The sequence below is a fragment of the Pelobates fuscus genome, chromosome 12 (genome assembly GCF_036172605.1).
Source record: "Pelobates fuscus isolate aPelFus1 chromosome 12, aPelFus1.pri, whole genome shotgun sequence".
Taxonomy (NCBI): Eukaryota; Metazoa; Chordata; class Amphibia; order Anura; family Pelobatidae; genus Pelobates; species Pelobates fuscus.
In genome coordinates, this window is record NC_086328.1 from 7,116,877 (window position 1) to 7,137,882 (window position 21,006).

The 21,006-nt window shown below is 42.5% G+C and overlaps 1 protein-coding gene across 1 annotated transcript in view; it reads left to right on the plus strand.

Moving 5' to 3' along the window:
• The window catches only part of LOC134579016 (uncharacterized), a 31,236-nt gene that overhangs the window by 1,426 nt on the left and 8,804 nt on the right, over positions 1-21,006 (plus strand). Inside the window, exons 2-4 of the mRNA XM_063438154.1 lie at positions 1,474-1,667; positions 1,761-1,859; positions 2,947-3,048. Coding sequence (XP_063294224.1) covers positions 1,474-1,667; positions 1,761-1,859; positions 2,947-3,048 — 395 coding nt within the window. The remainder of the gene's footprint in view (positions 1-1,473; positions 1,668-1,760; positions 1,860-2,946; positions 3,049-21,006) is intronic.

The window sequence follows — 21,006 nt, forward strand, 5'->3', positions numbered from 1 at the left end:
ATTAATACTGCCATTTATATAGCGCCAACTAATTCCGCAGCGCTTTATTAATACTGCCATTTATATAGCGCCAACTAATTCCGCAGCGCTTTATTAATACGGCCATTTATATAGCGCCAACTAATTCTGCAGCGCTTTATTAATACGGCCATTTATATAGCGCCAACTAGTTCCGTAGCGCTTTATTAATACGGCCATTTATATAGCGCCAACTAGTTCCACAGCGCTTTATTAGTACTGACATTTATATAGCGCCAACATATACTGTGAGGCCATGCTGTGGGAACACTTAGTGTTAAACTGCTTAAAAAAGATTTAACACTGACAGCGCAAGGGGACTCTAGCTACTATAACCACTTTAATGATATAACACGCCACATTAAAGGGACACTACAGACACCCGGGTTACTTGATTCCCTTAATCCTGCAATGTAAAAACATTTGTCTTCATTAAAACTGCAGTGTTTACGTTGCTGGGTCAAGACCCAGTCACTAGAGGCGCTTCCAGCGTTTAACTCAGTGAAACAATGTCGGACGTCCAGAGTCTTAAAAAATCTCATAGGAAAGCATTGATTCAATGTAGGATGGGATCACACCAACATGGAAAAGGTCCAAATTATACAGAATAATCCTTAGAATTCTACTGTATCAAATGTTTGTTTTTTATTTTGCATTGCTGAATTGATGTGTCCGATAGAGCTGTATAATAGAGCAGTGTGGGAGCTGCGATGATCACAGGAGATTTAGGTGCGTAGCACAGGCTGCCATACGAGGAACCAGGTCTGCCATCAGAAATTTTCAGGCCCCTAGCTCAGGGACTGGGCCCCTGGGGTCTGCCTCCAAATCCCACCCACAGGAATACACACACAGACACAAACACATGCAATGATACAAAAGGACACAGATACACACACACAAAGATACACACATACTGAAACAGACAGACATACACACATATAGGCATGCATACTGGCACAGACATACACATACTAACATACATACAGACACAAACGCATAAGGACATACAGACATCCATGCATACTGATATACATAGACTGACATACATACATGCATACTTACTTACATACAGACTGACTGACACACACACAGCTCATTTTTAAGCCACCCTCCTGTTTCTTACCTTTTCCTTGCAGGAGGGTGACTGGGCTGATGGGAGTCAGCCTGGCTCTATCTCTTCAAGGCCTCCACGCTGACTGGACTCCACGGCCACAGTGCTGACTGGACCCCTAAAGATATAGGGCCCATCGGATGGCCATAAGTGCTTGGGCCACCCCATGGGCCCCATCAGCGTGTGTAGTACCGCTGCAACATGTGGAGTGTTGATAGTGACCCTGCGAGGAACTATTAATGGTCAGAGCCACACCTCTGAGTCTGTTATGATGGTGGTGTGTGTTTTTTTTTTTTTCATCACAATGAAATAATTTTTAACTTCTCTGTTTGTGGATTTCTTAGATTCAGTTCCGTTGGGTCCCCACAGTACATCAGGACTTCCAGTTGTGGCCAGAGCTGTTTGGCATGTGATGAAGACGAGAGACATCCAGCACTTTGGGAGAGTGTTGGAGTTTTTGGAATTAATCCATGAGCAGGTTCCTGAGATGGTGTGTTACAGACACCATGCCAAGCTGTGCTTGGGTATAAAAGGAAAGGTGAGTTTGTTGGAACATTGACTCCGTCTATAGAATTATTCCAACCATGCCAAGGTTTGTCCTGTCTAATATGTCGCTAATTTCTGCTCACAGATGGTGCTTGACATGTTTGAGAAGTGCCGCTCCTTGTTGGATATCATGAAAGCTTTAAACCATCATTTCCCTTCTGTGTATCCTCACAATCCACATGCAGTAAGGAAAACCGTTATTAGATACCTCATGCTTTGTGGTGGGATTCTGGAATACGCTGATATTGGGAATTTTATTCCAAATATCATACGTTTGTGTGCAAACATGGCACTGTAAAATAATTTTAAGGGTGTTAAAGAGATATTCCAAGCTCCAAAACAACTTTAGCTTAACCAAGGGCGTTTGGTGTGTATATCATCCCTCTGCAGTCTCACTGCTCAATTCTCTGCCACTTAGGACTTACATCACTTCTGTTTATGCAGCTCTAGACATATCTCTCCTCCTGGCATGCAGGTTCCATGGAAAAATGATTTAATTTTCAATCAGATCTGACGGCACAGTGTGTTTACTTTAAAAGTTTGTATCTCCTGTTCTGTTATTGAACTTTAATCACACACTGCAGGGAATTATCAGATCAGGAGATAAGAAATTCTAAATTAAACAGAATGTGCAGTAAAGGAAGTTTCAACATTAAATCTCTCTTTACAAGAAGTGTGTAGTGTGAGTCTCAGCCAGAGGAGGAGTGACTTGTGCATAAACAATGCGATTTAACTCCTAAATAGCAGCTAATTGATCAGTGACACTGCAGAAGTAGAAGTAATGTGATTATCTAAATTTGCTCACTAGGTGGCGCTATTGTTTTTCCCCTTTTCTTGTGTTGATGCAAACTTTTCTGATGTTTCAGCTTCTGAGTATTTTAGAAATGGAACCATGGTAAATCTCAGAAGTTTATTATTATAGAGGACCCATTCCAGGCCGGGAGAGACACCAGCTCTGATTGTTACATGCTTTTCAGAATTTTACCAACCAATCCGTCTTGGAAGTCGTTTTCAACAGGCCAAATGAATATTATCACTAGGGAGTCTATTAACAGAATAGGATAACCAACCCTTTTCATATGTTTTTATCTTTCTTAAACTGTGAAACAGAATGTAAAAAGCGTCACCGGATTTTCTTTGGAATAAGGTTCACACACGCCTGAAAAACAACATATACAATTTAAACTGAAGCATTGCCGTCTCTTGTGTGTGCCTCCATCTTTATTCACTTTCCATTTCCTGCTGTTTGTTTTCCATGCTTCTCATTGCAGACAAAGCGAGACCTCTACAAAGTCCATCAGTGCAGCTTGGGTTTCCGCAGATTAATCTTTCGCATGATACGGGATGAGAGGTTTCGCAAGGACTACGTGCAGGTGAGACACGGCTCCCTTCTGTCCCTGCTGCTAAACACAATGAATGGCTTCCAGTAACTCTGTATATACTGTGCTGAATGTGTATGGGTTCCAGTAACTCTGTATATCCTGTGCTGAATGTGAATGGGTTCCAGTAACTCTGTATATACTGTGCTGAATGTGAATGGGTTCCAGTAACTCTGTATATACTGTGCTGAATGTGGATGGGTTCCAGTAACTCTGTATATACTGTGCTGAATGTGTATGGGTTCCAGTAACTCTGTATATCCTGTGCTGAATGTGGATGGGTTCCAGTAACTCTGTATATACTGTGCTGAATGTGGATGGGTTCCAGTAACTCTGTATATACTGTGCTGAATGTGGATGGGTTCCAGTAACTCTGTATATACTGTGCTGAATGTGTATGGGTTCCAGTAACTCTGTATATACTGTGCTGAATGTGTATGGGTTCCAGTAACTCTGTATAGACTGTGCTGAATGTGTATGGGTTCCAGTAACTCTGTATATACTGTGCTGAATGTGGATGGGTTCCAGTAACTCTGTATATACTGTGCTGAATGTGGATGGGTTCCAGTATCTCTGTATATACTGCGCTGAATGTGGATGGGTTCCAGTAACTCTGTATATACTGTGCTGAATGTGTATGGGTTCCAGTAACTCTGTATATACAGTGCTGAATGTGTATGGGTTCCAGTAACTCTGTATAGACTGTGCTGAATGTGTATGGGTTCCAGTAACTCTGTATATACTGTGCTGCATGTGGATGGGTTCCAGTAACTCTGTATATACTGTGCTGAATGTGTATGGGTTCCAGTAACTCTGTATATACAGTGCTGAATGTGTATGGGTTCCAGTAACTCTGTATAGACTGTGCTGAATGTGGATGGGTTCCAGTGACTCTGTATATACTGCGCTGAATGTGGATGGGTTCCAGTAACTCTGTATATACTGTGCTGAATGTGGATGGGTTCCAGTAACTCTGTATATACTGTGCTGAATCTGGATGGGTTCCAGTAACTCTGTATATACTGTGCTGAATGTGGATGGGTTCCAGTAACTGTATATACTGTGCTGAATGTGTATGGGTTTCAGTAACTGTATATACTGTGCTGAATGTGTATGGGTTTCAGTAACTGTATATACTGTGCTGAATGTGTATGGGTTCCAGTAACTCTGTATATACAGTGCTGAATGTGGATGGGTTCCAGTAACTCTGTATATACTGTGCTGAATGTGTATGGGTTCCAGTAACTCTGTATATACTGTGCTGAATGTAGATGGGTTCCAGTAACTCCGTATATACTGTGCTGAATGTGGATGGGTTCCAGTAACTCTGTATATACTGTGCTGAATGTGGATGGGTTCCAGTAACTCTGTATATACTGTGCTGAATGTGGATGGGTTCCAGTAACTCTGTATATACTGTGCTGAATGTGGATGGGTTCCAATAACTCTGTATATACTGTGCTGAATGTGGATGGGTTCCAGTAACTCTGTATATACAGTGCTGAATGTGTATGGGTTCCAGTAACTCTGTATATACTGTGCTGAATGTGGATGGGTTCCAGTAACTCTGTATATCCTGTGCTGAATGTGTATGGGTTCCAGTAACTCTGTATATACTGTGCTGAATGTGGATGGGTTCCAGTAACTCTGTATATACTGTGCTGAATGTGTATGGGTTCCAGTAACGGTATATCCTGTGCTGAATGTGGATGGGTTCCAGTAACTCTGTATAGACTGTGCTGAATGTGGATGGGTTCCAGTAACTCTGTATATACTGTGCTGCATGTGGATGGGTTCCAGTAACTCTGTATATACTGTGCTGAATGTGGATGGGTTCCAGTAACTCTGTATATACTGTGCTGAATGTGTATGGGTTCCAGTAACTCTGTATATACAGTGCTGAATGTGTATGGGTTCCAGTAACTCTGTATAGACTGTGCTGAATGTGTATGGGTTCCAGTAACTCTGTATATACTGTGCTGAATGTGGATGGGTTCCAGTAACTCTGTATATACTGTGCTGAATGTGTATGGGTTCCAGTAACTCTTTATATACAGTGCTGAATGTGGATGGGTTCCAGTAACTCTGTATAGACTGTGCTGAATGTGGATGGGTTCCAGTAACTCTGTATATACTGTGCTGAATGTGGATGGGTTCCAGTAACTCTGTATATACTGTGCTGAATGTGGATGGGTTCCAGTAACTCTGTATATACTGTGCTGAATGTGGATGGGTTCCAATAACTCTGTATATACTGTGCTGAATGTGGATGGGTTCCATTAACTCTGTATATACTGTGCTGAATGTGGATGGGTTCCAGTAACTCTGTATATACTGTGCTGAATGTGTATGGGTTCCAGTAACTGTATATACTGTGCTGAATGTGTATGGGTTCCAGTAACTCTGTATATACTGTGCTGAATGTGGATGGGTTCCAGTAACTCTGTATATACTGTGCTGAATGTGGATGGGTTCCAGTAACTGTATATACTGTGCTGAATGTGTATGGGTTCCAGTAACTCTGTATAGACTGTGCTGAATCTGGATGGGTTCCAGTAACTCTGTATAGACCGTGCTGAATCTGGATGGGTTCCAGTAACTCTGTATATACTGTGCTGAATCTGGATGGGTTCCAGTAACTCTGTATATACTGTGCTGAATGTGGATGGGTTCCAATAACTCTGTATATACTGTGCTGAATGTGGATGGGTTCCAGTAACTCTGTATAGACTGTGCTGAATGTGGATGGGTTCCAGTAACTCTGTATATACTGTGCTGAATGTGGATGGGCTCCAGTAACTCTGTATATACTGTGCTGAATGTGGATGGGTTCCAGTAACTGTATATACTGTGCTGAATGTGTATGGGTTTCAGTAACTGTATATACTGTGCTGAATGTGTATGGGTTCCAGTAACTCTGTATATACAGTGCTGAATGTGGATGGGTTCCAGTAACTCTGTATATACTGTGCTGAATGTGTATGGGTCCCAGTAACTCTGTATATACTGTGCTGAATGTGTATGGGTTCCAGTAACTGTATATACTGTGCTGAATGTGTATGGGTTCCAGTAACTCTGTATAGACTGTGCTGAATCTGGATGGGTTCCAGTAACTCTGTATATCCTGTGCTGAATCTGGATGGGTTCCAGTAACTCTGTATATACTGTGCTGAATGTGGATGGGTTCCAGTAACTCTGTATATACTGTGCTGAATGTGGATGGGTCCCAGTAACTCTGTATATACTGTGCTGAATGTGTATGGGTTCCAGTAACTCTGTATATACTGTGCTGAATGTGGATGGGTTCCAGTAACTCTGTATATACTGTGCTGAATGTGGATGGGTTCCAGTAACTGTATATACTGTGCTGAATGTGTATGGGTTCCAGTAACTCTGTATAGACTGTGCTGAATCTGGATGGGTTCCAGTAACTCTGTATAGACTGTGCTGAATCTGGATGGGTTCCAGTAACTCTGTATATACTGTGCTGAATGTGGATGGGTTCCAGTAACTCTGTATATACTGTGCTGAATGTGGATGGGTTCCAGTAACTCTGTATATACTGTGCTGAATGTGGATGGGTTCCAATAACTCTGTATATACTGTGCTGAATGTGGATGGGTTCCAGTAACTCTGTATATACTGTGCTGAATGTGTATGGGTTCCAGTAACTCTGTATATACTGTGCTGAATGTGGATGGGCTCCAGTAACGCTGTATAGACTGTGCTGAATGTGTATGGGTTTCAGTAACTGTATATACTGTGCTGAATGTGTATGGGTTCCAGTAACTCTGTATATACAGTGCTGAATGTGGATGGGTTCAAGTAACTCTGTATATACTGCGCTGAATGTGGATGGGTTCCAGTAACTCTGTATATACTGTGCTGAATGTGGATGGGTTCCAGTAACTCTGTATATACTGTGCTGAATGTGGATGGGTTCCAGTAACTCTGTATATACTGTGCTGAATGTGGATGGGTTCCAGTATCTCTGTATATACTGCGCTGAATGTGGATGGGTTCCAGTAACTCTGTATATACTGTGCTGAATGTGTATGGGTTCCAGTAACTCTGTATATACTGTGCTGAATGTGGATGGGTTCCAGTAACTCTGTATATACTGTGCTGAATGTGGATGGGTTCCAGTAACTCTGTATATACTGTGCTGAATGTGGATGGGCTCCAGTAACTCTGTATAGACTGTGCTGAATGTGGATGGGTTCCAGTAACTCTGTATATACTGTGCTGAATGTGGATGGGTTCCAGTAACTCTGTATATACTGTGCTGAATGTGGATGGGCTCCAGTAACTCTGTATAGACTGTGCTGAATGTGGATGGGTTCCAGTAACTCTGTATATACTGTGCTGAATGTGGATGGGCTCCAGTAACTCTGTATATACTGTGCTGAATGTGGATGGGCTCCACTAACTGTATATACTGTGCTGAATGTGTATGGGTTCCAGTAACTCTGTATATACAGTGCTGAATGTGGATGGGTTCCAGTAACTCTGTATATACTGTGCTGAATGTGTATGGGTTCCAGTAACTGTATATACTGTGCTGAATGTGTATGGGTCCCAGTAACTCTGTATATACAGTGCTGAATGTGTATGGGTTCCAGTAACTCTGTATATACAGTGCTGAATGTGTATGGGTTCCAGTAACTCTGTATATACTGTGCTGAATGTGGATGGGTTCCTGTAACTCTGTATATACTGTGCTGAATGTGGATGGGTTCCAGTAACTGTATATACTGTGCTGAATGTGGATGGGTTCCAGTAACTCTGTATAGACTGTGCTGAATCTGGATGGGTTCCAGTAACTCTGTATAGACTGTGCTGAATCTGGATGGGTTCCAGTAACTCTGTATATACTGTGCTGAATGTGGATGGGTTCCAATAACTCTGTATATACTGTGCTGAATGTGGATGGGTTCCAGTAACTCTGTATATACTGTGCTGAATGTGGATGGGTTCCAATAACTCTGTATATACTGTGCTGAATGTGGATGGGTTCCAGTAACTCTGTATATACTGTGCTGAAGGTGGATGGGTTCCAGTATCTCTGTATATACTGCGCTGAATGTGGATGGGTTCCAGTAACTCTGTATATACTGTGCTGAATGTGTATGGGTTCCAGTAACTCTGTATATACTGTGCTGAATGTGGATGGGTTCCAGTAACTCTGTATAGACTGTGCTGAATCTGGATGGGTTCCAGTAACTCTGTATAGACTGTGCTGAATCTGGATGGGTTCCAGTAACTCTGTATATACTGTGCTGAATCTGGATGGGTTCCAGTAACTCTGTATATACTGTGCTGAATGTGGATGGGTTCCAGTAACTCTGTATATACTGCGCTGAATGTGGATGGGTTCCAGTAACTCTGTATGTACTGTGCTGAATGTGGATGGGTTCCAGTAACTCTGTATAGACGGTGCTGAATGTGGATGGGTTCCAGTAACTCTGTATAGACGGTGCTGAATGTGGATGGGTTCCAGTAACTCTGTATATACTGTGCTGAATGTGGATGGGTTCCAGTAACTCTGTATAAACGGGGCTGAATGTGGATGGGTTCCAGTAACTCTATATATACTGTGCTGAATGTGGATGGGTTCCAGTAACTCTGTATATACTGTGCTGAATGTGGATGGGTTCCAGTAACTCTGTATATACTGTGCTGAATGTGGATGGGTTCCAGTAACTCTGTATATACTGTGCTGAATGTGGATGGGTTCCAGTAACTCTGTATATACTGCGCTGAATGTGGATGGGTTCCAGTAACTCTGTATATACTGTGCTGAATGTGGATGGGTTCCAGTAACTCTGTATATACTGTGCTGAATGTGGATGGGTTCCAGTAACTCTGTATATACTGTGCTGAATATGGATGGGTTCCAGTAACTCTGTATATACTGTGCTGAATGTGGATGGATTCCAGTAACTCTGTATATACTGTGCTGAATGTGGATGGGTTCCAGTAACTCTGTATAGACGGTGCTGAATGTGGATGGGTTCCAGTAACTCTGTATATACTGTGCTGAATGTGGATGGGTTCCAGTAACTCTGTATATACTGTGCTGAATGTGGATGGGTTCCAGTAACTCTGTATATACTGTGCTGAATGTGGATGGGCTCCAGTAACTCTGTATATACTGTGCTGAATGTGGATGGGCTCCAGTAACTCTGTATATACTGTGCTGAATGTGGATGGGCTCCAGTAACTCTGTATATACTGTGCTGAATGTGGATGGGCTCCAGTAACTCTGTATATACTGTGCTGAATGTGGATGGGTTCCAGTAACTCTGTATATACTGTGCTGAATGTGGATGGGTTCCAGTAACTCTGTATATACTGTGCTGAATGTGGATGGGTTCCAGTAACTCTGTATATACTGTGCTGAATGTGGATGGGTTCCAGTAACTCTGTATATACTGTGCTGAATGTGGATGGGTTCCAGTAACTCTGTATAGACGGTGCTGAATGTGGATGGGTTCCAGTAAATCTGTATATACTGTGCTGAATGTGGATGGGTTCCAGTAACTCTGTATATACTGTGCTGAATGTGGATGGGTTCCAGTAACTCTGTATATACTGTGCTGAATGTGGATGGGTTCCAGGAACTCTGTATATACTGTGCTGAATGTGGATGGGTTCCAGGAACTCTGTATATACTGTGCTGAATGTGGATGGGTTCCAGTAACTCTGTATATACTGTGCTGAATGTGGATGGGCTCCAGTAACTCTGTATATACTGTGCTGAATGTGGATGGGCTCCAGTAACTCTGTATATACTGTGCTGAATGTGGATGGGCTCCAGTAACTCTGTATATACTGTGCTGAATGTGGATGGGTTCCAGTAACTCTGTATATACTGTGCTGAATGTGGATGGGCTCCAGTAACTCTGTATATACTGTGCTGAATGTGGATGGGCTCCAGTAACTGTATATACTGTGCTGAATGTGGATGGGCTCCAGTAACTCTGTATATACTGTGCTGAATGTAGATGGGTTCCAGTAACTCTGTATATACTGTGCTGAATGTAGATGGGTTCCAGTAACTCTGTATATACTGTGCTGAATGTGGATGGGTTCCAGTAACTCTGTATATACTCTACTGAATGTGGATGGGTTCCAGTAACTCTGTATATACTGTGCTGAATGTGGATGGGTTCCAGTAACTCTGTATATACTGTGCTGAATGTGGATGGGTTCCAGTAACTCTGTATATACTGTGCTGAATGTGGATGGGTTCCAGTAACTCTGTATATACTGTGCTGAATGTGTATGGGTTCCAGTAACTCTGTATAGACTGTGCTGAATGTGGATGGGTTCCAGTAACTCTGTATATACTGTGCTGAATGTGGATGGGTTCCAGTAACTCTGTATATACTGTGCTGAATGTGGATGGGTTCCAGTAACTCTGTATATACTGTGCTGAATGTGGATGGGCTCCAGTAACTCTGTATATACTGTGCTGAATGTGGATGGGTTCCAGTAACTCTGTATATACTGTGCTGAATGTGGATGGGTTCCAGTAACTCTGTATATACTGTGCTGAATGTGGATGGGTTCCAGTAACTCTGTATATACTGTGCTGAATGTGGATGGGTTCCAGTAACTCTGTATATACTGTGCTGAATGTAGATGGGTTCCAGTAACTCTGTATATACTGTGCTGAATGTGGATGGGTTCCAGTAACTCTGTATATACTGTGCTGAATGTGGATGGGCTCCAGTAACTCTGTATATACTGTGCTGAATGTGGATGGGCTCCAGTAACTCTGTATATACTGTGCTGAATGTGGATGGGCTCCAGTAACTCTGTATATACTGTGCTGAATGTGGATGGGCTCCAGTAACTCTGTATATACTGTGCTGAATGTGGATGGGTTCCAGTAACTCTGTATATACTGTGCTGAATGTGGATGGGTTCCAGTAACTCTGTATATACTGTGCTGAATGTGGATGGGTTCCAGTAACTCTGTATATACTGTGCTGAATGTGGATGGGTTCCAGTAACTCTGTATATACTGTGCTGAATGTGGATGGGTTCCAGTAACTCTGTATAGACGGTGCTGAATGTGGATGGGTTCCAGTAACTCTGTATATACTGTGCTGAATGTGGATGGGTTCCAGTAACTCTGTATATACTGCGCTGAATGTGGATGGGTTCCAGTAACTCTGTATATACTGTGCTGAATGTGGATGGGTTCCAGTAACTCTGTATATACTGTGCTGAATGTGGATGGGTTCCAGTAACTCTGTATATACTGTGCTGAATATGGATGGGTTCCAGTAACTCTGTATATACTGTGCTGAATGTGGATGGATTCCAGTAACTCTGTATATACTGTGCTGAATGTGGATGGGTTCCAGTAACTCTGTATAGACGGTGCTGAATGTGGATGGGTTCCAGTAACTCTGTATATACTGTGCTGAATGTGGATGGGTTCCAGTAACTCTGTATATACTGTGCTGAATGTGGATGGGTTCCAGTAACTCTGTATATACTGTGCTGAATGTGGATGGGCTCCAGTAACTCTGTATATACTGTGCTGAATGTGGATGGGCTCCAGTAACTCTGTATATACTGTGCTGAATGTGGATGGGCTCCAGTAACTCTGTATATACTGTGCTGAATGTGGATGGGCTCCAGTAACTCTGTATATACTGTGCTGAATGTGGATGGGTTCCAGTAACTCTGTATATACTGTGCTGAATGTGGATGGGTTCCAGTAACTCTGTATATACTGTGCTGAATGTGGATGGGTTCCAGTAACTCTGTATATACTGTGCTGAATGTGGATGGGTTCCAGTAACTCTGTATATACTGTGCTGAATGTGGATGGGTTCCAGTAACTCTGTATAGACGGTGCTGAATGTGGATGGGTTCCAGTAAATCTGTATATACTGTGCTGAATGTGGATGGGTTCCAGTAACTCTGTATATACTGTGCTGAATGTGGATGGGTTCCAGTAACTCTGTATATACTGTGCTGAATGTGGATGGGTTCCAGGAACTCTGTATATACTGTGCTGAATGTGGATGGGTTCCAGGAACTCTGTATATACTGTGCTGAATGTGGATGGGTTCCAGTAACTCTGTATATACTGTGCTGAATGTGGATGGGCTCCAGTAACTCTGTATATACTGTGCTGAATGTGGATGGGCTCCAGTAACTCTGTATATACTGTGCTGAATGTGGATGGGCTCCAGTAACTCTGTATATACTGTGCTGAATGTGGATGGGTTCCAGTAACTCTGTATATACTGTGCTGAATGTGGATGGGCTCCAGTAACTCTGTATATACTGTGCTGAATGTGGATGGGCTCCAGTAACTGTATATACTGTGCTGAATGTGGATGGGCTCCAGTAACTCTGTATATACTGTGCTGAATGTAGATGGGTTCCAGTAACTCTGTATATACTGTGCTGAATGTAGATGGGTTCCAGTAACTCTGTATATACTGTGCTGAATGTGGATGGGTTCCAGTAACTCTGTATATACTCTACTGAATGTGGATGGGTTCCAGTAACTCTGTATATACTGTGCTGAATGTGGATGGGTTCCAGTAACTCTGTATATACTGTGCTGAATGTGGATGGGTTCCAGTAACTCTGTATATACTGTGCTGAATGTGGATGGGTTCCAGTAACTCTGTATATACTGTGCTGAATGTGGATGGGTTCCAGTAACTCTGTATATACTGTGCTGAATGTGTATGGGTTCCAGTAACTCTGTATATACTGTGCTGAATGTGGATGGGTTCCAGTAACTCTGTATATACTGTGCTGAATGTGTATGGGTTCCAGTAACTCTGTATATACTGTGCTGAATGTGTATGGGTTCCAGTAACTCTGTATAGACTGTGCTGAATGTGGATGGGTTCCAGTAACTCTGTATATACTGTGCTGAATGTGGATGGGTTCCAGTAACTCTGTATATACTGTGCTGAATGTGGATGGGTTCCAGTAACTCTGTATATACTGTGCTGAATGTGGATGGGCTCCAGTAACTCTGTATATACTGTGCTGAATGTGGATGGGTTCCAGTAACTCTGTATATACTGTGCTGAATGTGGATGGGTTCCAGTAACTCTGTATATACTGTGCTGAATGTGGATGGGTTCCAGTAACTCTGTATATACTGTGCTGAATGTGGATGGGTTCCAGTAACTCTGTATATACTGTGCTGAATGTAGATGGGTTCCAGTAACTCTGTATATACTGTGCTGAATGTAGATGGGTTCCAGTAACTCTGTATATACTGTGCTGAGTGTGGATGGGTTCCAGTAACTCTGTATATACTGTGCTGAATGTGGATGGGTTCCAGTAACTCTGTATATACTGTGCTGAATGTGGATGGGTTCCAGTAACTCTGTATATACTGTGCTGAATGTGGATGGGCTCCAGTAACTCTGTATATACTGTGCTGAATGTGGATGGGTTCCAGTAACTCTGTATATACTGTGCTGAATGTGGATGGGTTCCAGTAACTCTGTATATACTGTGCTGAATGTGGATGGGTTCCAGTAAGTCTGTATATACTGTGCTGAATGTGGATGGGCTCCAGTTACTCTGTATATACTGTGCTGAATGTGGATGGGTTCCAGTAACTCTGTATATACTGTGCTGAATGTGGATGGGTTCCAGTAACTCTGTATATACTGTGCTGAATGTGGATGGGTTCCAGTAACTCTGTATATACTGTGCTGAATGTGGATGGGTTCCAGTAACTCTGTATATACTGTGCTGAATGTGGATGGGTTCCAGTAACTCTGTATATACTGTGCTGAATGTAGATGGGTTCCAGTAACTCTGTATATACTGTGCTGAATGTAGATGGGTTCCAGTAACTCTGTATATACTGTGCTGAGTGTGGATGGGTTCCAGTAACTCTGTATATACTGTGCTGAATGTGGATGGGTTCCAGTAACTCTGTATATACTGTGCTGAATGTGGATGGGTTCCAGTAACTCTGTATATACTGTGCTAAATGTGGATGGGCTCCAGTAACTCTGTATATACTGTGCTGAATGTGGATGGGTTCCAGTAACTCTGTATATACTGTGCTGAATGTGGATGGGTTCCAGTAACTCTGTATATACTGTGCTGAATGTGGATGGGTTCCAGTAAGTCTGTATATACTGTGCTGAATGTGGATGGGCTCCAGTTACTCTGTATATACTGTGCTGAATGTGGATGGGCTCCAGTAACTCTGTATATACTGTGCTGAATGTGGATGGGTTCCAGTAACTCTGTATATACTGTGCTGAATGTGGATGGGCTCCAGTAACTCTGTATATACTGTGCTGAATGTGGATGGGTTCCAGTAACTCTGTATATACTGTGCTGAATGTGGATGGGTTCCAGTAACTCTGTATATACTGTGCTGAATGTGGATGGGCTCCAGTAACTCTGTATATACTGTGCTGAATGTGGATGGGCTCCAGTAACTCTGTATATACTGTGCTGAATGTGGATGGGTTCCAGTAACTCTGTATATACTGTGCTGAATGTGGATGGGCTCCAGTAACTCTGTATATACTGTGCTGAATGTGGATGGGCTCCAGTTACTCTGTATATACTGTGCTGAATGTGGATGGGCTCCAGTAACTCTGTATATACTGTGCTGAATGTGGATGGGTTCCAGTAACTCTGTATATACTGTGCTGAATGTGGATGGGTTCCAGTAACTCTGTATATACTGTGCTGAATGTGGATGGGTTCCAGTAACTCTGTATATACTGTGCTGAATGTGGATGGGCTCCAGTTACTCTGTATATACTGTGCTGAATGTGGATGGGTTCCAGTAACTCTGTATATACTGTGCTGAATGTGTATGGGTTCCAGTAACTCTGTATATACTGTGCTGAATGTGGATGGGTTCCAGTAACTCTGTATATACAGTGCTGAATGTGGATGGGTTCCAGTTACTCTGTATATACTGTGCTGAATGTGGATGGGTTCCAGTAACTCTGTATATACTGTGCTGAATGTGGATGGGTTCCAGTAACTCTGTATATACAGTGCTGAATGTGGATGGGTTCCAGTAACTCTGTATATACAGTGCTGAATGTGTATGGGTTCCAGTAACTCTGTATATACTGTGCTGAATGTGGATGGGTTCCAGTAACTGTATATACTGTGCTGAATGTGGATGGGTTCCAGTAACTCCGTATATACTGTGCTGAATGTGGATGGGTTCCAGTAACTCTGTATATCCTGTGCTGAATGTGGATGGGTTCCAGTAACTCTGTATATACTGTGCTGAATGTGTATGGGTTCCAGTAACTCTGTATATACTGTGCTGAATGTGGATGGGTTCCAGTAACTCTGTATATACTGTGCTGAATGTGGATGGGTTCCAGTAACTCTGTATATACTGCGCTGAATGTGGATGGGTTCCAGTAACTCTGTATATACTGTGCTGAATGTGGATGGGTCCCAGTAACTCTGTATATACTGTGCTGAATGTGGATGGGCTCCAGTAACTCTGTATATACTGTGCTGAATGTGAATGGGTTCCAGTAACTCTGTATATACTGTGCTGAATGTGGATGGGTTCCAGTAACTCTGTATATACTGTGCTGAATGTGGATGGGTTCCAGTAACTCTGTATATACTGTGCTGAATGTGGATGGGTTCCAGTAACTCTGTATATACTGTGCTGAATGTAGATGGGTTCCAGTAACTCTGTATATACTGTGCTGAATGTAGATGGGTTCCAGTAACTCTGTATATACTGTGCTGAATGTGGATGGGTTCCAGTAACTCTGTATATACTGTGCTGAATGTGGATGGGTTCCAGTAACTCTGTATATACTGTGCTGAATGTAGATGGGTTCCAGTAACTCTGTATATACTGTGCTGAATGTGGATGGGTTCCAGTAACTCTGTATATACTGTGCTGAATGTAGATGGGTTCCAGTAACTCTGTATATACTGTGCTGAATGTGGATGGGTTCCAGTAACTCTGTATATACTGTGCTGAATGTGGATGGGTTCCAGTAACTCTGTATATACTGTGCTGAATGTGGATGGGTTCCAGTAACTCTGTATATACTGTGCTGAATGTGGATGGGTTCCAGTAACTCTGTATATACTGTGCTGAATGTAGATGGGTTCCAGTAACTCTGTATATACTGTGCTGAATGTGGATGGGTTCCAGTAACTCTGTATATACTGTGCTGAATGTGGATGGGTTCCAGTAACTCTGTATATACTGTGCTGAATGTGGATGGGTTCCAGTAACTCTGTATATACTGTGCTGAATGTGGATGGGTTCCAGTAACTCTGTATATACTGTGCTGAATGTAGATGGGTTCCAGTAACTCTGTATATACTGTGCTGAATGTAGATGGGTTCCAGTAACTCTGTATATACTGTGCTGAGTGTGGATGGGTTCCAGTAACTCTGTATATACTGTGCTGAATGTGGATGGGTTCCAGTAACTCTGTATATACTGTGCTGAATGTGGATGGGTTCCAGTAACTCTGTATATACTGTGCTGAATGTGGATGGGCTCCAGTAACTCTGTATATACTGTGCTGAATGTGGATGGGTTCCAGTAACTCTGTATATACTGTGCTGAATGTGGATGGGTTCCAGTAACTCTGTATATACTGTGCTGAATGTGGATGGGTTCCAGTAAGTCTGTATATACTGTGCTGAATGTGGATGGGCTCCAGTTACTCTGTATATACTGTGCTGAATGTGGATGGGTTCCAGTAACTCTGTATATACTGTGCTGAATGTGGATGGGTTCCAGTAACTCTGTATATACTGTGCTGAATGTGGATGGGTTCCAGTAACTCTGTATATACTGTGCTGAATGTGGATGGGTTCCAGTAACTCTGTATATACTGTGCTGAATGTGGATGGGCTCCAGTAACTCTGTATATACTGTGCTGAATGTGGATGGGTTCCAGTAACTCTGTATATACTGTGCTGAATGTGGATGGGTTCCAGTAACTCTGTATATACTGTGCTGAATGTGGATGGGTTCCAGTAACTCTGTATATACTGTGCTGAATGTGGATGGGTTCCAGTAACTCTGTATATACTGTGCTGAATGTAGATGGGTTCCAGTAACTCTGTATATACTGTGCTGAATGTAGATGGGTTCCAGTAACTCTGTATATACTGTGCTGAGTGTGGATGGGTTCCAGTAACTCTGTATATACTGTGCTGAATGTGGATGGGTTCCAGTAACTCTGTATATACTGTGCTGAATGTGGATGGGTTCCAGTAACTCTGTATATACTGTGCTGAATGTGGATGGGCTCCAGTAACTCTGTATATACTGTGCTGAATGTGGATGGGTTCCAGTAACTCTGTATATACTGTGCTGAATGTGGATGGGTTCCAGTAACTCTGTATATACTGTGCTGAATGTGGATGGGTTCCAGTAAGTCTGTATATACTGTGCTGAATGTGGATGGGCTCCAGTTACTCTGTATATACTGTGCTGAATGTGGATGGGCTCCAGTAACTCTGTATATACTGTGCTGAATGTGGATGGGTTCCAGTAACTCTGTATATACTGTGCTGAATGTGGATGGGCTCCAGTAACTCTGTATATACTGTGCTGAATGTGGATGGGTTCCAGTAACTCTGTATATACTGTGCTGAATGTGGATGGGTTCCAGTAACTCTGTATATACTGTGCTGAATGTGGATGGGCTCCAGTAACTCTGTATATACTGTGCTGAATGTGGATGGGCTCCAGTAACTCTGTATATACTGTGCTGAATGTGGATGGGTTCCAGTAACTCTGTATATACTGTGCTGAATGTGGATGGGCTCCAGTAACTCTGTATATACTGTGCTGAATGTGGATGGGCTCCAGTTACTCTGTATATACTGTGCTGAATGTGGATGGGCTCCAGTAACTCTGTATATACTGTGCTGAATGTGGATGGGTTCCAGTAACTCTGTATATACTGTGCTGAATGTGGATGGGTTCCAGTAACTCTGTATATACTGTGCTGAATGTGGATGGGTTCCAGTAACTCTGTATATACTGTGCTGAATGTGGATGGGCTCCAGTTACTCTGTATATACTGTGCTGAATGTGGATGGGTTCCAGTAACTCTGTATATACTGTGCTGAATGTGTATGGGTTCCAGTAACTCTGTATATACTGTGCTGAATGTGGATGGGTTCCAGTAACTCTGTATATACAGTGCTGAATGTGGATGGGTTCCAGTTACTCTGTATATACTGTGCTGAATGTGGATGGGTTCCAGTAACTCTGTATATACTGTGCTGAATGTGGATGGGTTCCAATAACTCTGTATATACTGTGCTGAATGTGGATGGGTTCCAGTAACTCTGTATATACTGTGCTGAATGTGTATGGGTTCCAGTAACTCTGTATATACTGTGCTGAATGTGGATGGGTTCCAGTAACTCTGTATATACTGTGCTGAATGTGGATGGGTTCCAGTAACTCTGTATATACTGTGCTGAATGTGGATGGGTTCCAGTAACTCTGTATATACAGTGCTGAATGTGTATGGGTTCCAGTAACTCTGTATAGACTGTGCTGAATGTGGATGGGTTCCAGTAACTCTGTATATACTGTGCTGAATGTGGATGGGTTCCAGTAACTCTGTATATACTGTGCTGAATGTGTATGGGTCCCAGTAACTCTGTATATACTGTGCTGAATGTGGATGGGTTCCAGTAACTCTGTATAGACTGTGCTGAATGTGTATGGGTTCCAGTAACTCTGTATATACTGTGCTGAATGTGGATGGGTTCCAGTAACTCTGTATAGACTGTGCTGAATGTGGATGGGTTCCAGTAACTCTGTATATACTGTGCTGAATGTGGATGGGTTCCAGTAACTCTGTATATACTGTGCTGAATGTGTATGGGTCCCAGTAACTCTGTATATACTGTGCTGAATGTGGATGGGTTCCAGTAACTCTGTATAGACTGTGCTGAATGTGTATGGGTTCCAGTAACTCTGTATATACTGTGCTGAATGTGTATGGGTTCCAGTAACTCTGTATATACTGTGCTGAATGTGTATGGGTTCCAGTAACTCTGTATATACTGTGCTGAATGTGGATGGGTTCCAGTTACTCTGTATATACTGTGCTGAATGTGTATGGGTTCCAGTAACTCTGTATATACTGTGCTGAATGTGGATGGGTTCCAGTTACTCTGTATATACTGTGCTGAATGTGGATGGGTTCCAGTAACTCTGTATATACTGTGCTGAATGTGGATGGGTTCCAATAACTCTGTATATACTGTGCTGAATGTGGATGGGTTCCAGTAACTCTGTATAGACTGTGCTGAATGTGGATGGGTTCCAGTAACTCTGTATATACTGTGCTGAATGTGGATGGGTTCCAGTAACTCTGTATATACTGTGCTGAATGTGGATGGGTTCCAGTAACTCTGTATATACTGTGCTGAATGTGGATGGGTTCCAGTAACTCTGTATATACTGTGCTGAATGTGTATGGGTTCCAGTAACTCTGTATATACTGTGCTGAATGTGGATGGGTTCCAGTAACTCTGTATATACTGTGCTGAATGTGGATGGGTTCCAGTAACTCTGTATATACTGTGCTGAATGTGGATGGGTTCCAGTAACTCTGTATATACTGTGCTGAATGTGGATGGGTTCCAGTAACTCTGTATATACTGTGCTGAATGTGGATGGGTTCCAGTAACTCTGTATAGACTGTGCTGAATGTGTATGGGTTCCAGTAACTCTGTATATACTGTGCTGAATGTGGATGGGTTCCAGTAACTCTGTATATACTGTGCTGAATGTGGATGGGTTCCAGTAACTCTGTATATACTGTGCTGAATGTGGATGGGTTCCAGTAACTCTGTATATACTGTGCTGAATGTGGATGGGTTCCAGTAACTCTGTATATACTGTGCTGAATGTGGATGGGTTCCAGTAACTCTGTATATACTGTGCTGAATGTGGATGGGTTCCAGTAACTCTGTATATACTGTGCTGAATGTGTATGGGCTCCAGTAACTCTGTATATACTGTGCTGAATGTGGATGGGTTCCAGTAACTCTGTATATACAGTGCTGAATGTGGATGGGTTCCAGTAACTCTGTATATACTGTGCTGCATGTGGATGGGTTCCAGTAACTCTGTATATACTGTGCTGAATGTGGATGGGCTCCAGTAACTCTGTATATACTGTGCTGAATGTGGATGGGTTCCAGTAACTCTGTATATACTGTGCTGAATGTGTATGGGTTCCAGTAACTCTGTATATACTGTGCTGAATGTGGATGGGTTCCAGTAACTCTGTATATACTGTGCTGAATGTGGATGGGTTCCAGTAACTCTGTATATACTGTGCTGAATGTGGATGGGCTCCAGTAACTCTGTATATACTGTGCTGAATGTGTATGGGTTCCAGTAACTCTGTATATACTGTGCTGAATGTGGATGGGTTCCAGTAACTCTGTATATCCTGTGCTGAATGTGGATGGGTTCCAGTAACTCTGTATATACAGTGCTGAATGTGTATGGGTTCCAGTAACTCTGTATATACTGTGCTGAATGTGGATGGGTTCCAGTAACTCTGTATATACAGTGCTGAATGTGTATGGGTTCCAGTAACTCTGTATATACTGTGCTGAATGTGGATGGGCTCCAGTAACTCTGTATATACTGTGCTGAATGTGGATGGGTTCCAGTAACTCTGTATATACAGTGCTGAATGTGGATGGGTTCCAGTAACTCTGTATATACTGTGCTGAATGTGGATGGGCTCCAGTAACTCTGTATATACTGTGCTGAATGTGGATGGGTTCCAGTAACTCTGTATATACTGTGCTGAATGTGGATGGGTTCCAGTAACTCTGTATATACTGTGCTGAATGTGTATGGGTTCCAGTAACTCTGTATATACTGTGCTGAATGTGGATGGGTTCCAGTAACTCTGTATATACTGT